At 46.8% G+C, this 24,067-nt stretch overlaps 1 protein-coding gene across 1 annotated transcript in view; it reads right to left on the bottom strand.

Annotated features, from left to right (window-relative positions):
• Positions 1 to 24,067, bottom strand: part of DMGDH (dimethylglycine dehydrogenase) — an 834,031-nt gene that overhangs the window by 233,881 nt on the left and 576,083 nt on the right. The window contains exon 13 of the mRNA XM_069627418.1: positions 13,202 to 13,359. Coding sequence (XP_069483519.1) covers positions 13,202 to 13,359 — 158 coding nt within the window. The remainder of the gene's footprint in view (positions 1 to 13,201; positions 13,360 to 24,067) is intronic.

Genomic DNA, 24,067 nt, shown 5'->3' with positions numbered 1-24,067 from the left:
TGGCCATGGATAATAAGGTCCTCGCGCCAGTCACAGTTGAGGAGTGGCTATGGGTCCCAAGAAAAAAAATCCCCAGGAGAGTCCTGAACCACCCAATTCTGAAAGTGTTGTGGTCCCTGTGGAGGAAGGGAGGCTACTATCGTTGGCTCACAACTTGGCCCTCCCCACTGAGATGCATCTGCCCCCCCCTTTATAGACAAAATAGCAGAGCCAGCAGCGTTTCAAAAATGGTTCGAAGCTGGTCTAAGCAGGACTGGCCACCTTTGGGTGGGGGGCTCATTCCTACCTTTGAAAGATTTAGAGCAGGCACTGGGAATAGGTACCCTGTCACCGTTCTGATACCTCCAGCTTAAGGGGGTCTTTGCCGAACCATCGTGGGGGGGGTACACCCTCAGGAGAGATCTAACCGACTTTGAGAGACTTCTCATTTCCTCGGAGGGCTCCAGGGGGGTGATTTCATGCCTCTACAAATTCTTCCTGCTCACTGTCCCGAGGGACCCGCCACCAGCACGCTTGCAATGGGGAAGGGATTTGGGGGTGGAGATTGATGATGTAAGGTGGTCCAAAATGTGCAGGTGGGCCGTCCGCTCCACGACCTCGCTACGATTCCGGCATCAGGCCCTCAAGGTCATACACAGGTGGCATTACCCCCCGCAGAGGATTGCCAGGATGAGGGCAGGGTATGACCCACCTTGTTGGAAATGCAAAAAAGTAAAGGGCGACTACTTTCATAACTGTTGGAAGTGTCCAGTGGTCCAGACATACTGGGGAGGTACTTTCCTGGATCAAGGGGGTGGATGGAGTCGAGAGGTCTCTGTGTCCCTGGCTCCTCCTCTTTGGAAGTGTTATGCTTATGTTTTTGGAGACTTATGTTTATACATGTTATGCAATGTTATAACGCTAAATAATAAAATTTGATTTAAAAAAAAAATAATCGGTCAGATCAAATTTTGCCACTTAATTTTTCGGTTTTTTTTACAACATCAAAAAATGTAGGGCAGATATGCCCACACCCCCAACGTTTTTCGTTGCCTACAGTCACCCCCGCCTCTTTCTGCATACCTAACTCCAATCCACCATGTATATTTTCTTGTGTGAAAAAAATATGAGCAAAAGTTGGTTGGACCAGTTTGAAAGTCCAACAATTTGGAGAATATAGAGGAAAGCGCACACAGGCCAACAGGGAGGGGGTAAGGGATGATAGACAATAACAATTTCAATACAGAAAATATAAGAAGAAACAACAATGGGGAGGGGAAGATGAACCTACTATGCTGTGTGAGTGTTCAGAATGTTCAAGTGCAGAAGGGAGAGGGTATGGGATAGGTGCTGTGGTGCTCGTGGGAGAGCAGCAGGTGAAGTGCTATGAAAAGGTAAGTGAAAGCCTTCAAGGGTTGAGGGTGAGCCGAGGTAAGCGCTGAGGATAGACAGCAGATAGGAGGATGCGATGTGGCCCGAGGACCAATGATGGCCCTGCACACCAATCAAGCTACTGTGCGATTAGCAGGGGAGAGAGGGAGGGAAGGAGAAGGTAAAGAGGAAGGTCTTGAGACTCTTACAGAATTTAAGAAGGCCCTGCTCAAGACAAAGAGGGAGGGGGGAGGCTGTTCCAAAGAAGGGAGCCATCTGAGGAAAGCGATCGACCACCTGCCCTCTGTTTAGCGAACCGCTTTACACACATGGAATTGGGGCCGGAGAAGCGCAGGGGTCTAGAGGGGGAATATTTAGTCAGAAAGTGTTGCAGATAATGTGGTCCCCAGCCCCAGAGTGCCTTGTGGATGATACAGCGGGATTTGAATTTAATCCGTGCTGCGACCGGGAGCCATTGAAGACTTCATAGGGGAGGAGCGATGCGGTCCCTGGGCTTGAAGCCAAGGATAAGTCTTGCTGCCCTATTCTGGATTAGCTGGAGGGGTCGCAGAGTGGATGAAGGTAGATTCAGGAGGAGACCATTGCAATAGTCAAGCCTAGAGAGAACCAGAGTCCGGGTAACATTGAGCCTCTGGGGGAAAGTGAGGAAAGGTAAAATTCCTTTGAGAAGGTAGAGCCGAAAGTGGGACTTCTTGGCAATGTCTTGAGTATAAGGGAGGAAGGAGAGAGAGGAGTTGAAGAGGACTCAGAGGTTTCTGGCTTCCGAAGAGGGAGAGCCCATGGAAGAAGGCCAGAGTGAAGGGAAGAAGTCGGGTGCAGTGGTCCCCCAATAGGCAGGATCTCTGTTTTGCTGGCAAAGATCATTGGAAGTACACCAGGCCTGGATGGCAGGGAGGCAGTCAGGGATGATGAAGGGTGCAAAGGAGTCTGCAGGAACTTTGAAGAAGAGTTGTGTGTCATCAGCATAGCACTGGAAGTTGGGGGAGAAGGAGGAGATGATGCAGGCCAGCAGAGTAAGGTAGTTGTTAAAGAGGCAAGGCGAGAGAATTGAGCCCTGGGGGACGCCACTGGTGGAGAATGAGGTAGGCGAGGAGAAGGAGCCCAGCAGGACATTGGACGAGAGGTCCATTAAGAAGGATGTCAGCCAGTCCACTGCCCGCTCCGAGGTACCAAGGGGGTCATGGAGTCTTTTTATGAGGATGGAGTGCTTGATTGTGTCAAATGCAGAAGAGAGATCAAGAAGGATGAGGACAGCAGGGGAGTTGGAATCAAGAGATGCAAGCAGTTCTTCACAGGTGTTCAGAAGAGCAGTTTCCGTGCCTCTGGATGCTCAGAATCCAGATTAATGGTCGTGGAGGCCACCAACAGGTTCAGTGTGAGAGTTAAGTTGGGGCAGGGTCAACTTCTCAAGCAGTTTCCCCAGGAAGGGGGTGATGGAAATGGGGCGATAGTTGGCTGGACAGGAAGGGTTTGCTGACTGTTTTTAAGGAGGGGGCGCACAAGGGAGTGCTGGAGAGAGGATGGGAAAGAACCAGTAGCAAAGAAGTGGTTACAGAGATCAGCGAGAGAAGGGGAAAGAGCAATTGTTGTCCTTGACGATTCTGGTCGAGCAAGGGGCAACCTGTTTGGAAGAGACCTTCATGAAGTTGACAACTCTGGGTAGTTCTTCCGGTGTGACGAAGGCAAAGGAGGAAAATGAGGAAGGAGGGTGGTGAGCGGCCAAGGGAGGCAAGAGGGTAAGGGATGGGTTGGAAGAGTGCGTGACAGGGCTGTTCAGGATGTCCTGAGTTTTGGTGGTGAAGTGAGTGGCAAGTGCGTTGCAGAGGGCCTGAGAAGGAGTAGGGACAGAGGATACTGCAGACGGGTTGGCAAGTTCCCTGAAGATTTTCAAGTTCAGCCGCTATGTTGGAAGCACCCGATACCCGTGCCTGAATCTTGGCCCTTTTTTGGCACGGAAAAAGAGTCTGTAATGCCTTTTGAACAGGCAGCAGGCCGTTTGTCAGAGGGTGGACCTGAGGTTTGCCACTTACTTTCTGCAGCCCTGCACTTACGTTTCAGGTCTGCAAGTCCGGAGTCATACCAAGTGTTATGCTTGGAGGCCGGTTTCAGGCGGATCCTCGTGAATGGGGCAAGAATGTCAAGGGTGTTGGTAATGGATAGGTGGAGATTGATAAGAGCAGAGTCAGTGGTAGAGTGAGTTGGGCAGGCAAGAGGGGGATGAAGGTAGAAGTGAAGGCAGCAGCTGACAATTGTTTCATCGAAAGGATGTTTGTGAACGAGGTTGGCAGGGCTTTTGAAGGAGGTTTCACAAGGCCATAGGGACCCAGGTGGGAGGATAGAAGAGAGTGGCCAGACCATGCGAGAGGGGTGACCAGAGGAGATGAGAGAGGGAAGTCAGAGTGGATGAGGGCATCCAGAGGGTGTCCGGCAGAATGGGTTGGTCCAGAAGGGAGAATGGAGAGGGATAGATAGGTGCAGAGGTCAATGAAGAGAGTGGATGTCCAATGGATGTTAAAGTCACCTAGGAGTAGCAGGCTGGAAGTGGTTGAGAGTAAGGAGGAACAGAAATCAGCCCATTCAGAGAGGAACAGGGAGGTAGCGCCTGAAGGCCGGTAAATGGTAGCAATGGTCAGGGTGGAGGAGGAAGAGAACCAATTTGCGTACTAGGCTCTCAAAGGAACAGTGGAGCTGAGTGGGTAGGATGTAAGGAGGAACCCACCACTCTGGGAAGATTAAGGCAACCCCACCGCCAGCACGATGAGGTCGAGGCTTGGAGGGGTCTTAAAGCTATCAGGTAAGAGAGAGACAAAAGCAGTGACTGAGCTGGCATTGAACCAAGTCTCAGTGAGTGCGAGAATGTCAAGGTCAGTGTCTTCAAGAAGGAGGCAGATGTCGGCAGAGAGTTTGTTGGCTGAGCATTCGTTGAGGGTCGCCAGGTGGAGGCGATCACTGCCGTTGAAAGTTTTCTGAGGTGGAGCTCCGAGGCGTGGTACTTCAGTCAGAGGTGGTGGAGCCAGGAGGGGAGATGGGGAGAGGCAGGAGAAGGAAGGAAGTTGATGAGAGATGTCAGGATCCGCTCAAAGAGAAGGATGTGCCAGTGAGCTAGACAATGCAGCAGCAAGATGAGAAGAAGCCCACCAAGAGGACTTCCCACTTGGTGCCGCCATTAATGGGGGTGGATGAGAAAGGGGAGAGAGTAGAGATGAGAAGTCCATAGGTCTGAAGCTGGGACAGAGAAGAGGATGTCAGTGAAGACTTCTCAGGAGGATGCACTGACATACGTGTCTGCGATTGGGAGGACAGGGTTTGCACCCAGGATGCTCTTTTTGTGCTTTTCCTGTCCAGATTTAGTGAGAGGGTGGATAGGTAATAGTGCAGCAGTTAGAAAAGATTGGAGGGATGGAGAATGCCGTCTCAGAGCCACAGGATAGATGCGAGTAGGCAGAGAAAGAAAAAAAAAGGGGATTTGCGGGGCTGCAATGCAGTCCTGAACCTAACTCACAGGCAGCCAGTGGTTTTAAAGGAGGGCACGTTATGATGCAGAGCAGTAAGAGGGAGCAGACTTTTTTTTAAAACAGGGAGATAAAGCACTGCAGCAAATGGATGCAAGATGTGAGCACACCCACCTAAAATCGAATGGTTTAAAAAACAGGAACAATGCAATGTAAAATGTGAGCACACCTAGATTCGAATTTTTTAAAAAACAGGAATTAAAAGCACTGCAGCCCAAAGTGCCATGGAAATACCAAACAGCGACGTGGTCATACCAGCACAGGAAGTAAGGTGCATCAACTTCTGATCTTCATGGAGGACTAGCAAGGACCACGTCTTGGAGGTGGACTGACCAAGGCACTAACTTGTCGGAAGTAGAGTAGTAGTAGTACATTTTCTGTTTCACAGAACAATGCCATAATTTCTAACTACTGCGACCTGCACAAGGTGCATGTTGCAATGATAACTGCATACATCAGCATTTCACAATACGCAGTGCTAGAAGTGTGCCAGAAAAAGTAGTGGAAATGTGACTCTGGCGGGGTGTCGGGTAGAAAGGAGAGACGTTGCAAGGTGAGACACATGTTTGAAGCCAATGTGGATGGCCCAGATTGACAGTCACGGGGGTGGAACAGGCAAAAGAAGAATGTCCTCTGTTTTGCTTTTCATTCATTTCTGTCAATTGGTCAGTCAGTTGGAACACTTACATACTGCCCCTACTCGCTGATCTTAACTCTGCTGGAGCATATCTTTTTTTTCATAAAACATTTTATTATTTTTTAAACAAGTCCAACAAACATACAACACATTCCGTGATATAACCGATTACGGCATTAATAGGCATAGTCAAGCATCCTATACATAAATGTATTAAATCACCTAAATTTTCCCCACAACCAGCATCTGGTATACCAAGAGTCCTTAGACTATCCCTTCTTCCCACCTCTCCCATATCTTATCTGCTTTCATTGGGCAGCCCCAGGCCGTATAAATTCTATGTTCTACTGCTGCACACATGTCCACATCAGCAATCCATTGGGCGAGGGTCGGGCACTCTGGTGCAACCCATCTTTGAGCTATGTTGCGCTTCAACAGCCCAACTGCTGTAGATAAAAATAATCTTTCCCATCTATTAGCGGCATTATGGCATTATCCTCAGGGACACCTAGGAGCAATATTTTAGGATCTAAAGATATGTTTCTCCCGAGGATCGTAGTTAGTTTTGCACAGCATTGTCCCCAGAAGGTTTTGAGCAGAGGGCACTTCCACAGAATGTGTATGAAAGCGCCCTCCCCACCCCGGCATCTCAGACAGTTCGGATCAGAAGCACTTTTCCAGTTATACAGTGCCACCCTGGGATAATAGACTCTATGAATAATTTTAAATTTTATCAGCCGAAGCTTGGAGGTAATGGCGATTTCTCGTGGGTACATTAAAACTTGAATCCAGTCTTCTGGTTCTATGGTTCCCACATCTGTTCCCCACTTTAGTCTAAGATTGGGCAGCTCCGGTGTAGCGAAGGCCATGACAACATTATACAGGATCGAAGGGACTCTGGTGGGTATACATTTGATCATAAGATTGCGCTCCAGGGGGGTGCATTTGGGCGCGTTGGCAAGTTCTGGCAGGTGTTTCTTCAGGGCGTGGGTAAGTTGCCTATAGTGATCTTGCTTGGTCATTGGGAGCCCAAACTTCTGTTGAAGGGTTCCGAATGGGGCAATAGCTTCTTCGGTGAGAATATCTCCCATTTTGGTGATTCCCGCTTCCTTCCACCGTGGCCACAACACCAGTTTCCCTGTTTCTGTAAGATTGCTATTGTGCCAGATAGGCTGCATCAGGGTCACCTTATTGCCCCACCTCATGTATGCGTGTGCTTGCTTCCAGAATATGGCAATATGTGCTGCATCGTTTGTGGGGGAGGTCTAGTGAGAGTCTGATAAATCTAATCCAGTGGCAAAGTGTTTTGGCACTCCCTTAGTTCAGCCTTAATGTGTGGTAATTCTCAGTCACCATGAGGTAGATCATTGATCACCGCCATTTGGCTTGCCCAATAATAAGATTGGTGTCGTGGGACACCCATGCCCCCCTCCCAAACCGACCTCTGTAGCTTGGTTAGAGCAATACGGCGTCGTTTCCCTCCCCATAGGAGTTCTCTGAGGAGACTCAACTCGGTCAAACTCCGAGTTGGGTACCTTAAATGGGGCATTTTGTAGCACATACAGGAACCGTGGTAAAGCCATCATCTTAACGAGCATGGCCCTACCCATCAGCGTTAGGGGGAGGAGCGTCCAATATCTGACATGTGTGAGGCGATCAGTAATTGGGTGTAAATTATGAGCTACATATTCCGAGAGATCCCCAGAGTTCAGTATTCCCAGATAGTGGAAGCTTTCATATTCTACCCTGTACGGGCAGTCAGCGGAGACTGCGTGATCTCCGCCCTTCACTAGGAAGAGAACCGATTTCGCCCAGTTAACCTTCAGACCACTAAATTCGCTGAAGCGCACCAACATCCGTGTGCAACGCTCACATGGTATCCACGGGGACGTCACTCAGCCGGTTCTTACCTCTTACGACCTCGCACCCTTCCCTGGAGTCTACTCGACTGGAGACTGGGCCTGAAACACAGGATTGGTAGAGTTTAACTCCCTATTGTCTCTGTGTGCTTGAACCCCTTCTTCCCCGGGGTCCAACCCTTCCCTTTGATCCACAGCTCACCTTGTTTTCTTGGAAAGTGTGCTCTCCGTCGTGCTTTCAGTGCAGGGGCGCGTTGATTGATGCGGGCTCGTTGCTGCCTAGTTACTTCACTGGCAAGAGTCTGACAGGTAAGTATAATGAGTCTTTTGAACAGTTCTCTAACTTCGTTCCTTTCCTTCCTTAGATGATGGCAGGCGTCCGGGGATGGCGACGTGCTGCTGAGATGAGTAGCGCTGAAGGTGAGTGAGAGCGCGATGCGTGATACGACCCTTTCGTATTTGTATTGAACTGAGTTCTTTTTCTGTGTCTTTTAGGTGCCGCGACGTTTTCAGCGTGGATGCCGGTTATGAAGAAGAAATGCGGCGAGTAAGAGCGGTATGCGGCGCCTCTAGATGTTTCCACACTAACCTGGAGTGTCTTTTCCCTCTTGCAGATGGATGAGAAGTTCCGGAGACAGAGTTCCCCCCAGAGCGGCTGCGATTCAGTTAAGCGTTTGAAGCTCGTACAGTCTTTAAAAATAAGCGAAGATTTGCTGAATGCTTACTAATGCCTTTTTTCTGTTCTTTTCCCTTTTCCTCAGGAAGTGGGGTGCCGGGATGGGAAGGACACCGCCGAAGATGCCTGTAGAACAGAAGGAGCGATGATGATGGGCAGAAGCGCCGCAAGGTAAGGCTGTTCCTAACAGTGTTCTTGCAGGAGCTGAGCGCAGAAGAAAGATGCAGGCCTACTGGAGACCGATCCGAACACGGTGACTATCACGCTGCAGGTGCAGATAACGCAAAGCATGTTTCTCAGCCTGGGCGTTGCTTAAATAGCTGAACCACACCCAAAAGACTAGACTGCACATGCAGTTCTGGGAACCGAAATATGTGGGGGCATCCATCTTGTCCCCATCAATGCACTACAAGTCCAATCCCCAATGTTATCCTATGGGAGAGAGTGAGTCTGGTGCCACAAGCGCCAAGTCTGACTCCAAGTGGGTCTTTGGAGGGATGTAGAGGCCCTTGAGGGCCATGTAGGTGATCATGGCCTGGCTCCAGCCAGACATCTTGGAGGGCTGGGGACATGAGGGGCAGGAATCATGACACTGTGTTACTACTCGGCACAAACGGGCTGGATAACTTAAGTATATGAGAAGATCGTCAGCATAGATGGACCCCCTATACTCATCGCCTTCCGGTCATTTGAATCCTGTCTATGTGTTGACCTACTGGAGCCATTGGGCCAGCCGTTCGATTGCTAATGCAAACAGGAGATGGGATAGGAGGCACCCCTGCCATGTTCCCCTACCCAGTGGGAAGGGTCTAGAGGCCCATCCATTCACCCTCACCTCTGCGTGCGGGGCTTCATATAATAGTTTCACCCAGCTCAGGAATGTCTCGCCAAATCCCATACGTCTCATTGTTTCCCGGAGGCTGTCCCATATCACTGAATCAAATGCCTTTTCAAAAAACAATGGCAAGCAGGGCCAGTGGTGTATCCAGAATGGGAGCACATTTCATGAGCAGGTGTAGGCGACGTATATTCATTCGGGTCGACTTGTGTGGCATGAAGCTACATTGGTCAGGATGCACTAGGGAAGAGATGACATTCTGCAATCTATTGGCTAGTAATTTAGCAAGGATTTTGGCCTACCCGTTAATCAACAAGATGGGCCAATATGAGGCACATCATTCGGGGGGTTTACCAGGTTTGGGGATAACTACAATGCTGGCCTTACGCAGATCTGGTGGGAGAATACCCTGTTTCTTGGCGTGGAGGAACATTTTGTGGAGGGGAGTAGCCATCTTGTCTCAGCCCAATTCTTTTGCAAGTCTCCACCGGGAACCCATTGGGACCCGGGGTTTTCCCAGATTGTAGTTGGGCGATGGCTTCAGCAATTTCTCTTTCGGTGAGATCACAATCTAGTGGTGTCCTGCTGGAGCCTATCTTGAAACTGACCTAAACAGCAGCTGCTTCAACAGGGGCCAGCCACTAGAAAAATGTGTGCTTTCATGAATAGAATTTGGCAATTGATTACAATGCCTGGATGCCAAGAACAGCTTTCTCACCCCTGGTCTGAAAGAGTCAAAGGGATGAATATTCTGTGGTCCTGAAGTATCCCACAGGAGTGCATTACAGTAGTCCACATGACTAGTCACTAGAACTCCTACTAAAACTGCACACTTGCACAGTGGCATGGAGGGGCAAATACCATAAATATACCTAACGTCAACATAGAATCCTGTGGAGATGGCTTGGAACTTTATCAAGTGCAACATCTAAGCATTTAACCTGAGGTGGTAACTTGTTACTTTTTTTTCAAATATCAGGGGGGTGATTTTTTGTTTGTTTGCGAGAGCTAATTTCTCAGTGTTAGCAGAACCTCCTCCAGCTACTGATATTTAAGATGAAGTGAGATTGAGTTCCTCCAGGCTGAGCTGTCATTCAGTCTTTATGAAAGTACAGTGAAACAGATTTCAGTTTTGCTGTGACTGATGTAGTGTGGTAAAATGAAGTAGGCTTTAACTTCAAAAAGAGCCATTCTGGAATGGTGAAAATGGTAGTAAAATGTAGTGGAACTGTTAACAGTAAAAAAATAAAAGTAGCAGTACTCTGCACCGATAGCACCTGCTCACGCCGACCACTGACACGACAGCTGATTTATAAAGTTTCAATTCATTACGATTTATGCATCATCTTCTTTACCTACTCATCTAGCAGCAAAGAAAAAGGCTTAAAAAACGATGTGTAGAAATAACAGCTTTGTACGATCACCCTGAAATGCAGATTCCCAGTGAACTGAGGTAACGATCGCCAGGGAACCAATCGTCATCAGTCCCGGGTCATAAAAGCCTCTGTAATCAGTTCCTCTTTGTTACTTGTCACAGCAGATAATTACTCCTCTTTTTGCCACTTGTGGAAAACCAAGTAGGGGGCTAGAAGGAAAAAGCCAGAATCACACCTGCACGTCTAGCCGACATGATGTCGACCAGCAAAACAGTCTTCCAGGATAGGGACTTGAGAGAAACTTTATGCAGAGGCTTAAAAGGAGGTCGCATGAGCCGCGCAAAGATGACATTCAGCTGCCAGGCCAGGGCTGGTCTGCTGACTGGAGAGAAGCAAGGGAACAGTCCCTAGAGGAACTCCTTGATCAAAGATGGGACAATAGAGAAGGCCCAAAAGCGGAGCAAGTATAAACGTGAAAGGGTCAAGGACCTGTGCCTTGCAAAAGCTTTAACATTTACTCTTGTAGCAGGCCAGCGTGGAAGAGGGGCAGGCTCTAGGTAGGATGTCCTTGCAGTCTTGCGGCAGAGGTATATCGCTGGACTCTAAAAGTTTAGGAGCCAGGTCGTCAGGTTCAGAGGCGCCGTGTTGTGGTGTAACACTGCACCTTTGCTCCTGAAGAGAGGATTGCACAGATGAGGCACCTTCATTGACGGAGCGGAAGACAGGGTGAGGTAGTCAGAGTTCCAGAACTGTCTCGGCCAAGCAGGAGCCTCTAAGATCAGTTTTCACTGATATTGTCTGAAGACATTTAACACCCGAGCCACCATGGGGATCGGGGGAAAAGCATACAAGTACTTCCCCTCCAAGGGGAATGTGAAGGCATCTCCCAGACTCTCCAGATGAGAGAACCTGCTGGCAAAATACACGCACCTCTTGTTGACATGGGTGGCCAATAGGTCGACTTCTGGGGTGCCACATCGACTAAAGAACTGGCAGAGTTGCGAAACCTGAAGCACCCAGTCATGACAGGAACTGAGCTCCCTGCTCAGGGAATCTGCCATCAGGTTCTGAACACATGGTAGGTGGAAAGGAATGAGGAACACGCTGTGATCCAGTACCTAGTGCCACAGATCTTGGGCTTCACTTGTGTGGAAATGGCAGTTTCTATGTCCCTTTTCATTTGCAATGTAGTACATGACTTCATTTCCCCACTGTATTCAATGTATTGTACAACTTTTAATTAGCTCTCCTCACACGGAGAGAAGGCAGAACATAGATACACACACTGAGCAAGGTGGAGCACGAGCAAGAGCAGAACTTCCGGGGCAAAGGCGAACCTACTGGAGCAGAGCAAAGGACCGAGGGACGAAAGCAAAGGGTGGAAAACCCCAGGAGTTCCCTAAAGGAAGTCGTTGCCTCCAAAAGGCAGCGAAAGACACGTGAAGGCCAAATCCCAAATAATAGGGCTTATTTTTCCCCAATGTATTTTCCTCTGTGTCACCTGAACTATGTGGGAGTCCCTTCCCTGGAGACCACACAAAAACGTATCTCTGACAACCACATGTATTCCTGGGTGGGAGTGACAGCTTTATATAAGACCTGTGGGGAGAGAGCAGCTCTCTTTTTGGCTGCTGGCCGTGTGGTGTGCGGACCGTGTGGGTTGGGGGCAGAGGCCACAGAGACCCTTGCCCTTCTAACCTTATCCTTCTCCCCTGTTTGCCTTCCTCCCTAACCTGCTCTATTTTTCCATCAGTCTCCTGGCCTCTCTGCTTCCCCTGCTTCTCTCTCCTGGCGCGCGCGCGCGTGCGTGCGTGTGCGTGTGTATCAACATTACATCACATTGATTACACTAGCCTTCTGGTTTGCTTTGGAAAACTGGGCCTTGGCGACCAAGTCTGGGTATATCCTATTTTATGACCACTTAAATCTTCAGACACCGTAAGGATAGGTATTTCAGGGGTCTACTCTCCTATTAAAGAGGAGTACACATCACCATGATCTGACAGACTACTCTCAGTTACTCCCACAGCACATAACGGGGATGATTCAAACACCTCTCTCTCCCTCTCCAAGTTCCTTCCTTCCTTCCTTCCTTCCTTCCTTCCTTCCTTCCTTCCTTCCTTCCTTCCTTCCTTCCTTCCTTCCTTCCTTCCTTCCTTCCTTCCTTCCTTCCTTCCTTCCTTCCTTCCTTCCTTCCTTCCTTCCTTCCTTCCTTCCTTCCTCTCTCCCTCATCTGGTGAATAAGCCTCCACATGTCAAGGGCACGCTTGAGCACATCTCGAATACATCACAAATCAATGCACCAATTCTGGGGCCAAACAAGAATCTACTAGAAGTGTCCTCACGGAAAATAGGCATCACGCAACAATGTACTAAAAATGCCTTCATGGAAAATATTACCGTGGACTATACATGCTGCCCCGCCCAACCAGATCCCTTCCCTTTAAGCACCTTCTACCTTGTCAACTGTTTGTTTTATAGCAATCTGCCTGCACCTTTAAACTCTTTGCCCCACAAACCACAGTCTCGTTATCCCTGGCAGGGGCAGAACATGCCACCATCCGAAAAACATCAGTGCAGTAAGAACACTAAGGTGGCGAGGGGCACAGTACAAAGGTTTGTCATTAGCTAACACAATGTATCCATCCCACACTATACTCTATTTCGGACATCTCTTGCAACGCACTGTCCAGTGCCTGCAGGTCGCCAGCAGCGCAAAGGAGACCCACAAGGGGCAGGATTTCCTAACACGTTGCATTCACTGGAGGTTGCCTCAGACCCACACTTTGCTCTTCTATATCTTTTTGCTGTACACATTCTGAAAAACGTAGAAAATTGCTGAGCTCCTCGTGGAGGGCTTTTTTACTGGATTAGCTAGGCTAGGCTCCAGCTTTTAACATTGTACCACCCCACTGACTGCAAGATAACGTACCTCTGCTCCCCAGCCACGGAAAGCCTTTTCCAGCCTCAGGGCATTCATAGCATAGGTTCCAAAATGGTCGATGCCTTCTTCCTTGCCTGCTTCCATGATCGCACGGTAGAGGGCAGCACTGTCCTGGCGCCTGTGGTACAGCTCCCAGCCCAGTTCGCCTGTTCCAGACATATTACATAAAACATAACAACAGACTATCAGAAGCGTCCTATTACAGAAAGGTTACACATATTAGGCAGGTGGAATTCCAGGTATCCCCGCACGCCTTGGTTAGTACCATACAATATACCCTGTGCCTACAGACTGCAACACATTTAGCTTCAACTTTGCCCCCCTCATTTTACTTGCCTATGGAGTCAAGGCATGGAGGGAGATTTTTCGAGCACTGTACATAAAAACAAAACCTTTCATTTCCAATTATTACAATTGCAAAACAGATGTTTGGTACACTTTTCCTGTATCCTGATAGTGGGCCAGATGTGGAGACAGGGGAGTGAGGTGTGTCCCACTTAATCGGACCACCGAGGGTGTGGAAATCCTCACACAAAGGAATACTGCTGGATGCAGAAACCAGGCAGCCCACGGACTGACCACAGATCACATGGAACTCACTCCTGGAGTAACTCATGCGAGTGGTAATTGCGACACTCTAGAATGAACGACAGAGAAAGGGATATGCATCGCATTTAGTCAGAACAGAGGGGTAGGAAATGTACTGCCACTAACTAACCTACTAAAAGCTCACCTGCATGCATACACCTCTCACACAACCATAACTCTACAGCACCAAAAACCGCACGTACTTCACAACGCCCAACATCACATGGCAGCCACCAACCGAAAAACACACCTACATGCAGTGACCTGACCGGTGTATCCGTACTGACCAACAGCTCTCTTGCTTTCCCCCGCTCAGTCCTACTTACATACCCGCCACCCCCTTACATTACAGATCCGCCATAGAGCCAAGAGACCACGCAGGTGGCAACACTGCGCGGTATAAGAACCATAACATACCAAGTGCAATCGTGCTTAGTCAAGGCCTTTTGTAACAATACCAAAACACTAATGAAACTGAATGACAACAGACACTCTAAGCAAACTCTATTCGGGAAACTTATTAATCTATCAATCAATATACGTGACACTGCTTTTTTAAAATGTAATATTCCACCATGCCAAGAATTTCAGAGCTACATAGCCTGCGATGCTCTGATAGGCGGCACAATGCATAATTGCAAGAAAAACGAACCACGGGCCAGATTATCTGGCAGTTGGACCAGTGCTAAACATTTGGCAAATGCTTTGGTTCTAAGGAATGGATCAAATCGGTTTTGGCAATGCCCACATTAATTAAAACAGTTTGCGCTGCGGCTGCAAAAAAAATAAATCGGACTTTTTGTATTAGATCTTCTTCATGGCATACAAAGAAATACATTTACTACACGACTCATGTTTTGAAGCAAATCTAGTAATTAAAACGCAAAATGATCTTTATATTAGACAGATTGTTTGCTCCATTCTGTACAACCCAAGGAGCAAAATTGGTACCCAATTCATTTGTTCCATTGTTTTGTTTTGCACAAGGGAACAGTTCTGATCGTCTGTCCTTAGGGAGTTCAATTTAAAAGTGTGCAATTCGGCGGACCTTCCTGGCAAAGTCAAACAAGGAGCAAGATAGCTCATCCATGTAGTCCAAAAAGAGAGGCGCGAGCAAACTACTGTTTAAACACAGACCGCCTTTAATGCTGCACATTTAAATATTCACATAAGTAAAAGATGGAAATGAAGATTTCTAATCCTAATCTAGGAGTCTATCATAAAGGTGGATAGATAATCGCTTGGATTGCAGGCGGTGGCAGGAGTTATGTTACACACAATGGACTAACAAGGAATACCCAAAATGCAGTAATGGATCTCCATTCTTAACACGGTTACACCTGCTACTCTTTCTACTTCGTTTTCATCTTTCGTGCACGCCGCAGCCCTTCCACTCTTAGGAGGCTGGCATGCTCTATCGCAAATCCTTCATTACTGCTTCTGGTCTTTCTACTCTTGCTGTATTTTCTTCGTTCGAGTAGCACAACTCTTTCCTGAAGCCATATCCCTGTGCAGTTCTTCTGCTCCATCGTCCTCCTGGCTCAATAATCTCTTCCTGCAAGGATCTTGATGCTCTTGTCTCTGCTATTCTTCCCGCTGCTCCCCTTTAATTCTTCTGGGTGATTTTAATCTCCGTCTTTCGTCTACCGATTCTTCGGTTCCTGTACTGCCTATTCGTGAGTCCTACCAGCTCTCTCTTCCTTCTCATTTTATGGCTCTCATCTTGATCTTATTTTCTCCTCCCTGCTTTCTACCTCCCCTGTCGCTGCTCTTCCCGTGTACTCCTTGGATCAATATCTTCTTCTCTTTTCCATGATTCCCTCTCCTTCCCAGTCTGTTCCCTCCCTTTCTTCCCCATCTCACACATACTATTGCTGCAACCTAAGCTCCTTTAATATCTCTTCCTCCATTTCTCTTCTCCCCAGCCAATCAGCTTTCAGGTCTTTCTGTTGAAGACGCCGTCCCCTCTCTTTCCTCCAACTTAATCTCGACTCTCGACTTACTTTATCCTATTTCTCCGTTCTCAGACCCCCAGAAACCACGCTAACTGTGGTTTATGCTGCAGCGCAGGCCTCTGCAATGTACTCTTCACTGCACCGAGCCTCACTGGCATATGTCCCATTCCGACTCCGACTTCTTTATCTTGTCTTTTCTACTCACTCTCCATTCGATTCTGCCCTTCTCTGCTAATCAATCATTCTATTCTGATCTTCTCGACTCATCTTCCTCACGTCCGGCGGCTTTTTCAAACTGTCTCATTATCTCTTCTTATCCTGCCCTTACTTCATCTCTCTGCAATTAATTTAGCCTTGTACCTTTCCTCGAAGGTTGCTCTTCTGTGTTTCACCATTTAATCTTCCTCTTCTACTCCTACTGTCTCTCCTGGTCTCTCTCCCTTTGCTTGCAAGTCTTCATTTCACCCACTTTCTAACTCGGACACTGCCTTTCTCCTATCCAGAGTCCCTCCCACTTCGCCCTGCTCTGATATTCTTCCCTCCTTTCTTTTCATTAAAGTCTATCCTTCTCGCTTTCCCTACGTCATCCCTTTTTTCAATGTTACTCTCACGTCCTCATCCTTTCCTTTATCTTTCAAGCAAGCCACTATCCTTCTGATCCTTAAAAAGCCGTCGCTTGATCCTTCTCGCCCTGCCAACTTCCACGCTATATCTGTTGTTCCCTAGCTTTCTAAACTCCTGGAGCACCTTATTTATTCACAAGTATATTTTATTGCCTCTAATTCTATTCTTCCTCGTTTATAATTTGGTTTCCGTTCTTGCCATTCTACAAAGTTTGTCATTTCTTTAGATATTCACCACATCAATCAATTCATAAAAAAAGTTTGTCTTTATATAGATATAGTAACCATTTTGGTTGACAACAAAAATTAATAATTACCTTCTTTTTCCTTTTCCTTCTTACAAATTAACTAATGCACATATTATTTCATAGTACATAAGCAACTGAAAACATTACTCAGTAAATGTTTCTTAAACGAAATTCATCCTAATATCACAAAAACATGAGTTTTTGACATTTGTACATTTAAATTCTCAAAAACATTGATCATTTCAAACAAAAATAGTAGTATGTCCTGATATCTTGATTGGAGTTATGTAGATTTGAAAGGACCGATTGCTACTGGTACTGGTACTATCTGCTACTAGGTGTTTCGGGCTAATTAAGTCCTTCTTCAGGTATAGATATCTGGATATATCGTGTCCTGTAAATTCAAATAGAAATAAATAATATTTTTAATCAAACACGCTTTAATAGGATTCATTGCTCTAATAGAAAAGGATCGGTGAGTATCACTGAACTAACCTGTGAGCAGGGGCTGTCGTTTAAAGGTGCCCTTCAATCTTCTAATTATACTCAGATAGAAACTCTCTGAATAAAAACACTTTGCTACTAAGATGTCTGTCAGAATGTGGTCTCTTCTGGGACAAGTCACTTGAATAGCGCTTTGTCCCACTTACAAGACCATCACTTTCCTACTTATCTCTCTTTTTCAAGAAGAATACATTGATACACTCACCTAGCAATGGCTGTGTTAGTCTAAATCGGTAGACTTCATTATCCCAGATGTCTAAAAGAGGCCAACTGGATGGATCTACTGTTATGTCGGCTGAAGAGATATTTATAAATGCCTACTTTAAAAGTCGTACCATATTACTTAAATGGTTAATTGGTATAACGTGAGGTGCTGTTAGTTGCATCCATATAAATATTGTCGGTATCATCAGTAGTGTTCCCATATTGTCCTACAGATTCGCTGTTTGAAACATTGTTCAAATCACGTATACTTCTCATAGATAGGATACCCGTCATTGATGGAATAAAAGGCTTGAATCAGTCATGTCGACCGTGATAATTCATATATGTGTACGTTATCAATCTACCTCCCTACTGTACTACATGAATGCTCTAAACCTTACCTCTCTAAGGGCGAGTTCTATCATTTCCAATTAGTGACCGCCGTCCTTCGGCTCACCGCGGGGGATCAATCCCGCGAACGCCTTTCCTCATGTCTTCTCTCGATCTGCATGGAATGGAATTACGATCAGACTCGTTGTGTGCGTCCTAGCTTGTAACTATTCAGGAAAATGCACAAGTAGTACCTGGTTTAGTTTTAGGGTTTGTGGGGGTGCCTTACAGACACCTGTGCCCCACTCTGCTTCCTTATGTGTCCTGATGTTCCTCTCCCTGTATTCATACTCTCCCTTCCTCCACCTCTTCTCAAACTCTACCCACTTTCTCTCCCCCACTTTCCTTGCATCTTTCTCCTCTGTACCTCTGATCTCTCTCTCATCTACCCCATCCTCCGATCTTACTTCTTCCTACCATCTCTTCTGCTACTCTCCCCTCTATTACCCTCCCTTCCACTCTACTACTACCCTCTCCACTCGACTACTACTCTCTCCTCTACTACTCCTCTCCCCTCTCCACTCTACTACTTTCCACACTACTACTACTCCACCCCACCATTGAGGTGACTCTCCTTTCACTCCCTTAATCACCTTCCATGCATTCCCTATTGTTTTTCAGTACTACTCGCACACCTTACATGCACACTCACAATAAAGCTACTCACTTTTAAAAAAAAAACGCTTTCACACTCCTGTCCACCATCCTTCCTCCTTCTCATCTCTTGGTTCGACACCTCCTCCTCCGCCTCCGCCTCCGCCTCCGCCTCCTCCTCCTCCTCCTCCTCCTCCTCCTCCTCTGTCCTCACCCGAGCAATCCATATCTTTCCGTTTCCCTTCCCTAGCTTTATCCACCCACCTACTTCTTAAATTGGTACTTCCCTACATGTTCCCCAAGCCAATCTTGCCTGTTATTCCCCGCCCCGGAGATGTTACATACAGGAGAACATAGGAAAAAAGGGGCTAAGCACAGCCCCTTTTTGGCTCACAGGTCCGCCTAATCTGGCCAGTGGTGACACCATTGAATGAGGTTCCAGTTCTTGCCAGGGGCCGCACCGTGGCTCAATTGCAGCTAACTGGATGGTTACATTCGGTGTAGAGGAGCTTCACCTTGGCCAATCAATCTGCATGCATTGGTGTTGTTTCACGGCACATAGTGTTTGCTGCAGTGTATAGTTACTGCTGTATTGCACAGCGGTTCTCTCCCTGTCCAGTGCTGGTGTGGATCCTTTGATGGGGGAGATTCGGCTAGAGGCTCTGGTGGGCTTCCTTGTTGTGATCTGCTGAGAATGTTGGTAGATGTAGTTGCCTAAAATAAGAAATTGGTCAGCAACTTCATACAGTGGTATCGGGAGATTAAGAGTGCTACTGCCCCAGCACATATAGGCACTTAGGGAGGCGGCATGAACTGGGGTCCTCCCAATGGCCACCTTCCGCCTCTGGAGTAGGAATGCTTCTGGCTTCCACCCTGGTAGGCCGCACATCCCAGGCTGAAATGGGCCTCTCTCCGCTCCTGACAAGGTCAGCCTACTAACACTTTTTGCAGATGTAAGGCTCACCAAGAAGGAAACCTTGAAGAAAAACCAGAGCAATGGTCAAGAATGAATGGGGTCAAATCTCGACCATTTAAAGACCCAGTGAGCTGCAAGGTAACCTTTAACTGTGCCAACATTTAACCCTAGTCTTGCAGTGACAACAGAAACTCCAGAACTGTGTCAGTGGGACACAACAACTGGTCAAACTCCCTACCATAGTACAAAGTAGAGAACTTGCAACAGCAACAAGCATAGATGGACCCGGTGTATGGGTGTCTCAGAGCATCACGCCAACAGCCTACTCAGAAAGTTCTATTCAGTGTACTCCAACCTCTCAACAGCCTGGCATATGCGTAGTCAAATAAGCAAGCTATTACTGTACAACCGAGAAGATTGCGAGAATCGGCAACATATCGCGATTCATTCTATAGGAATTGGTTACAAGAAAAATAAACATGCCTTTACAAGCCTAATGAATCATGGGCACCCAAGTTAAGTGGAAGATACCAGCTTTCTTTACTAGATAAAGAGAAGAAACACCACGCCCTACACGGTCTACATCAAGACAAAGTAAAACTGGGTCTCCCCGATTTATTTCCATACTCAAAGAAATTCCATGTCCTGATGAAGGCTCTCTTGTAATTTGGTCAAGAACTTTCCCGGATGAACCTATCTAAAATCTGGGTCCAAAACACAGTATGTCGACCTTCTGTTTGGTTAGATACTATTCTCTTGCAAGTCAGTCCCTTTTACGATTAAACCCCTAAGCCACAATAAACCACTCTATTAACCTGAGATATACCACCTCTTATTAGCAGACCTGAAAGGTTCCCATCAGCAATACAGCCTTGAGTCGGTCTCATGTCCCCATTTCCAAACATATTACATTCTAGCATATGTTCAGTACAATAGGTCGTGGAACATGTGACCTACCTGTTATTTATCAGTGTTTATATGCTGTGTCAACCTGTATTTCCACATGATTTTGGTGAACTAACCCCCTCGGTGTGAACACTGTCTTCTCACCTGGCACGTTGTATCAATTTGTCCTACGGCATAAGCTCAATAGTGTGTTACCGCTGAGCGTATTCGTTTTGCCTAGGACATATTAATGTTTGCATATTCTTTTGTAAAAAAACAAAAGTGGATCAATAAATGTTTTTTTTAAAGAAACTCTGGTACACGAGCAGATATTGTTTGACAGCTGCTCGTGGAAGTTTTAATTCTCATTAGTGAATATGTATAAGGGGGGGTTAGCCTGAAATAGCCCGCCCTCGCTCAAAAAAGTGGGAAGTACCCATAGTAATTCTACACCATTAAACATAGCAAGGACATGGCGAGTAGGACATATTTTGAAAAGCAAAGAAGCGCAAATGCTCAAGTTCAGGCTTTGCCATGTTGTCAGTAGGGAAAATGCTATAGCCAATGCCAACGACAAAAACCTACTCCATTTTCTGGGAGTGTTTACTCCAATCTTTGCCCCTACAAAGGTTCCTTTGGGAGGAAGCCCCGTGCAAAGGTTCAAGGGATCACTTTGTTCCTGGGGTTTGCAAGACCTTGTATGGGAGAATATGGTACCTCTTAAATTTAACTATCAGGTCCAGTCAGAGGCCCTCTTAGAGTACACACTGAGGTGGCACTTCTCTGAAACTGCCAATGCCTAGAAGGTGCAAGTCATTTTTTAAGGACATTAGCAAGGTATGGAGACTCTGGGGAGCAGGGGTAGCCACCCGTTCCATGATGCAAACACTGCAGACGGTATATGGACGAACCCACAGAGTCCATGCAGTACACCCTCTTGTATACAGGGACCGACAGCCCACTCTTCGGGAGACCCATCCCTTTTGGAAGCCCATAATACATGCTATTTATCAAGAAAGCAGCATCCTTAAATACCAGCCCACGGGTGGGAAGATTGCAGGGATCTTCAAAACATGCCATTACAGAACACCAGGGAGTGTTTTCACAAAACAGTGAGTAGAGCGCATCTGTGTCGCTCATGTGAAATACTACTTGCAAGTACATTGCCAGAGCGTAGGAGTCCTGCGATGGGCTTTCAAGAGGGCAGGAAGACCAGGTGAGGATCATGGACAGGAAGGTAAGGTGAAACCGAAGGCTCACAAACGGCTAGAAACAAACAAGAAGACTTATGAAGCATGCAGAGTCCGAAGGTAAGGTGGCGTGGCGGCTGTGAAAAATGCCAGACTAAGCTGATCCCAAGTTAGCACTTTCTAGACCTTGGCCCATGTGGATTAAACCAATCAAACTATTAAACTATTATACGGACTGATCAGAGAATGCTAAAAACAGGAGCATAATGAGACACCAACCAAGTACACAGGTTAATGATAAATGGGCCCAGTCATCAATCATTACCGAAATCCTTTAAAACTGGGCTGCAGTACAAAAGGAGGCAGAAACAGGCTTTTGGCATGGGAATTGGGATGATGTTCTATGGAAATGTTTGCTAGTGGCAAGAGTATTAGGAGAAGAGAAATTCAAGTTGCTAAGCCAAATACCCAATACCTTGAGGGAGGTTAGAGAGAAAGGGGCAAGCAGCCTACTGGGGCAGGGATTATGCCTTACAGTGTGTGTGTGGTGGGAAACACAGGGGGCAAGGCCTAACTATCCACTACGTGATTTGCAACTTCGCAGTGGAATGCAACAGATCCCTGGGTCTCTGCCCCACCAACATTGGGGGCACAAGACATTGTAGAATCGACCACTTCTGTCCCTTTTAACTAAACTGAATCACAATGCTCTATGCAGATCTGTTGCAGTGTTCGAATTAAAATGCCCAGTCGACTCTCAATTTGACAAAAAGAAAAAAGATTCCCCACTACCTTGATGAACAATCGGACTCTGCTAGAGAGCCGGTGCTCCTGGTTCCAGCCACCGATCCGCAGATGCAAGCTGTAGCATGCATGCACAATTTCCTTCATCTAACCAAGATGGGATACCTTTTGGAGTCTCAGTCCACGTTGCACAGAATACTCATGAAAGTGAAGCAAATGCACCTGGGTTAATGAAACGATTTTGCCCCAGCCAACTCCCGCCCTCTTGCCACGCCCCAGCCTCCCCGAGACACCTGATCAGTCTAATCAGTTTAGGATAGGGCCAGCCCAGGGGGAGAGAATGAGCAGTTCTAAAAGCCTCCACAGAAACTAGTGATGTGGGAGTTTGGAGTAGTGGAGTAATGTGCAGAAGACCTTTGGAGTGGTCAGAGGTGATGAACCTCTCCCACTTGGATTTCAGTCATTGCAGAGACCAGTTATCAAAGCCTGCGATTGACGCTGGGTAGAGACTCTTGAAAGAGGACACTTTTCTTGGGATAAGAAGACTGGTTTTGCCACACTGATCCCATCTGGATTGCCACATCTTTTACATAATCCATAAAAATATCCTGTGAATTGAGTTCATGAGTGGTGTCCTCTTGGAGGCCGCTTGGCTTCATGTCAGCAATGCAGCCCTGAAGTGGTCAGAAGCCAAGAATTATTGAGAAGGAGCCGCATAAGCATCCTGATGGGATCTACAGCCCAAACCTGGTAAGGGTTGGGAGCCAACCAGAGTTGGAAAAGAGGAGAACAAGGCATTGTGGTACCCTTCAGAGGCTAGAGCTTGGCAGGTGGAGCATCCAGAGAAGTTGGAGAAGAGCCTGTAGAGTTCTGAACAGACCCCCTATCTGTGGAGCAATCAAGAACTGAAACCAAAGAGGCTGGGAAAAGGAGCCAGAGAAAATCCTGTCCATATTTAAGTGAGTATGGAACTGGATTATTAGATTATGGTTGAGGACCTTAGATAAAGGAAAGTAGACCCAATTAGATTAGAGAACTGCATATATAATTTACTCATTCATCCTGACACATCTTAGGTTCTAATTAATATACCCTGGGCCTCCTAGATGTCCTCATCTTGATTCTGATCAATCCCCAAGGGGGCAGAGAAAGGAATAGGAACCTAGTTCAGACTAACCAGCCCAAGGTCTGAGACCTACTGAGAGATTGAGGTATAGGAGGAGAAATTGTGAGGGGAGCCAAAAACCAACGGAACCTGGCCTTCGCCCTTAGAACTAGTTTTTATTATCTGCTGCCAAGTAGGCTATCTTTTTGTTTATAGTACCCATCTGCACCTTTATGCCATGCCTTGGGTCAACTACAGACTAAAGCAATTGTGTTCACCTTACTGCCTGTGTTTTGAGTATTCTGTCCTCTTTGGTACCCACTGTCACAGTGCAAGGAGATGTAAGCAAACATGAAACACCAGAATAAAGTCTGAGGAAAACCGGTGATGCTAAACAGCGGTCTCTTAAGAAATTAAATCTCTGAATGTACAGCCAATAAATACCGCCTTTGAATCAAATAGCCCATCTCTAAGCATCTCAAGGTTAAATTGAAGGTTCTCCAGGAAATGGCACCCAAGCCAAGACGGAGAGATAAAAATACAGGTTTCCTGCTTCTCTCCCTGGACCTACTCTGCTTTCAAAGAGTCAGTGATGAGATTAACCACTTCTAGAAAAGTGGTTCTGTACACAGAGGAAAAGTTAAACATGTAGTACAATTCTTGTCACAGAAATGCAGAAGCTTGGAGCCATTATCTGGACATAGTTAACTAATCTCTAAAAAGGCTATGGAGACGTATTGATGGCTCACCCCCTTTGCAATTTATGTTAAACACAGACGGAGCAGAGATGCTGAATTTTCATTCACATTGGGGAAAACAGACATTTACAGACGACCCTTTAAGGGATCCAACTGGCTAAGGTTATCTTGGAAGCAACCGTACTGTGAAAATGCCAATTGCTTGTGTGG

This window comes from Ambystoma mexicanum, chromosome 6p (genome assembly GCF_040938575.1).
Source record: "Ambystoma mexicanum isolate Mex_15411 chromosome 6p, UKY_AmexF1_1, whole genome shotgun sequence".
In the NCBI taxonomy this organism is placed as follows: Eukaryota; Metazoa; Chordata; class Amphibia; order Caudata; family Ambystomatidae; genus Ambystoma; species Ambystoma mexicanum.
The sequence above is the reverse complement of the archived record's forward strand: the minus strand, read 5'-3'. Positions and strand labels throughout refer to the sequence as shown.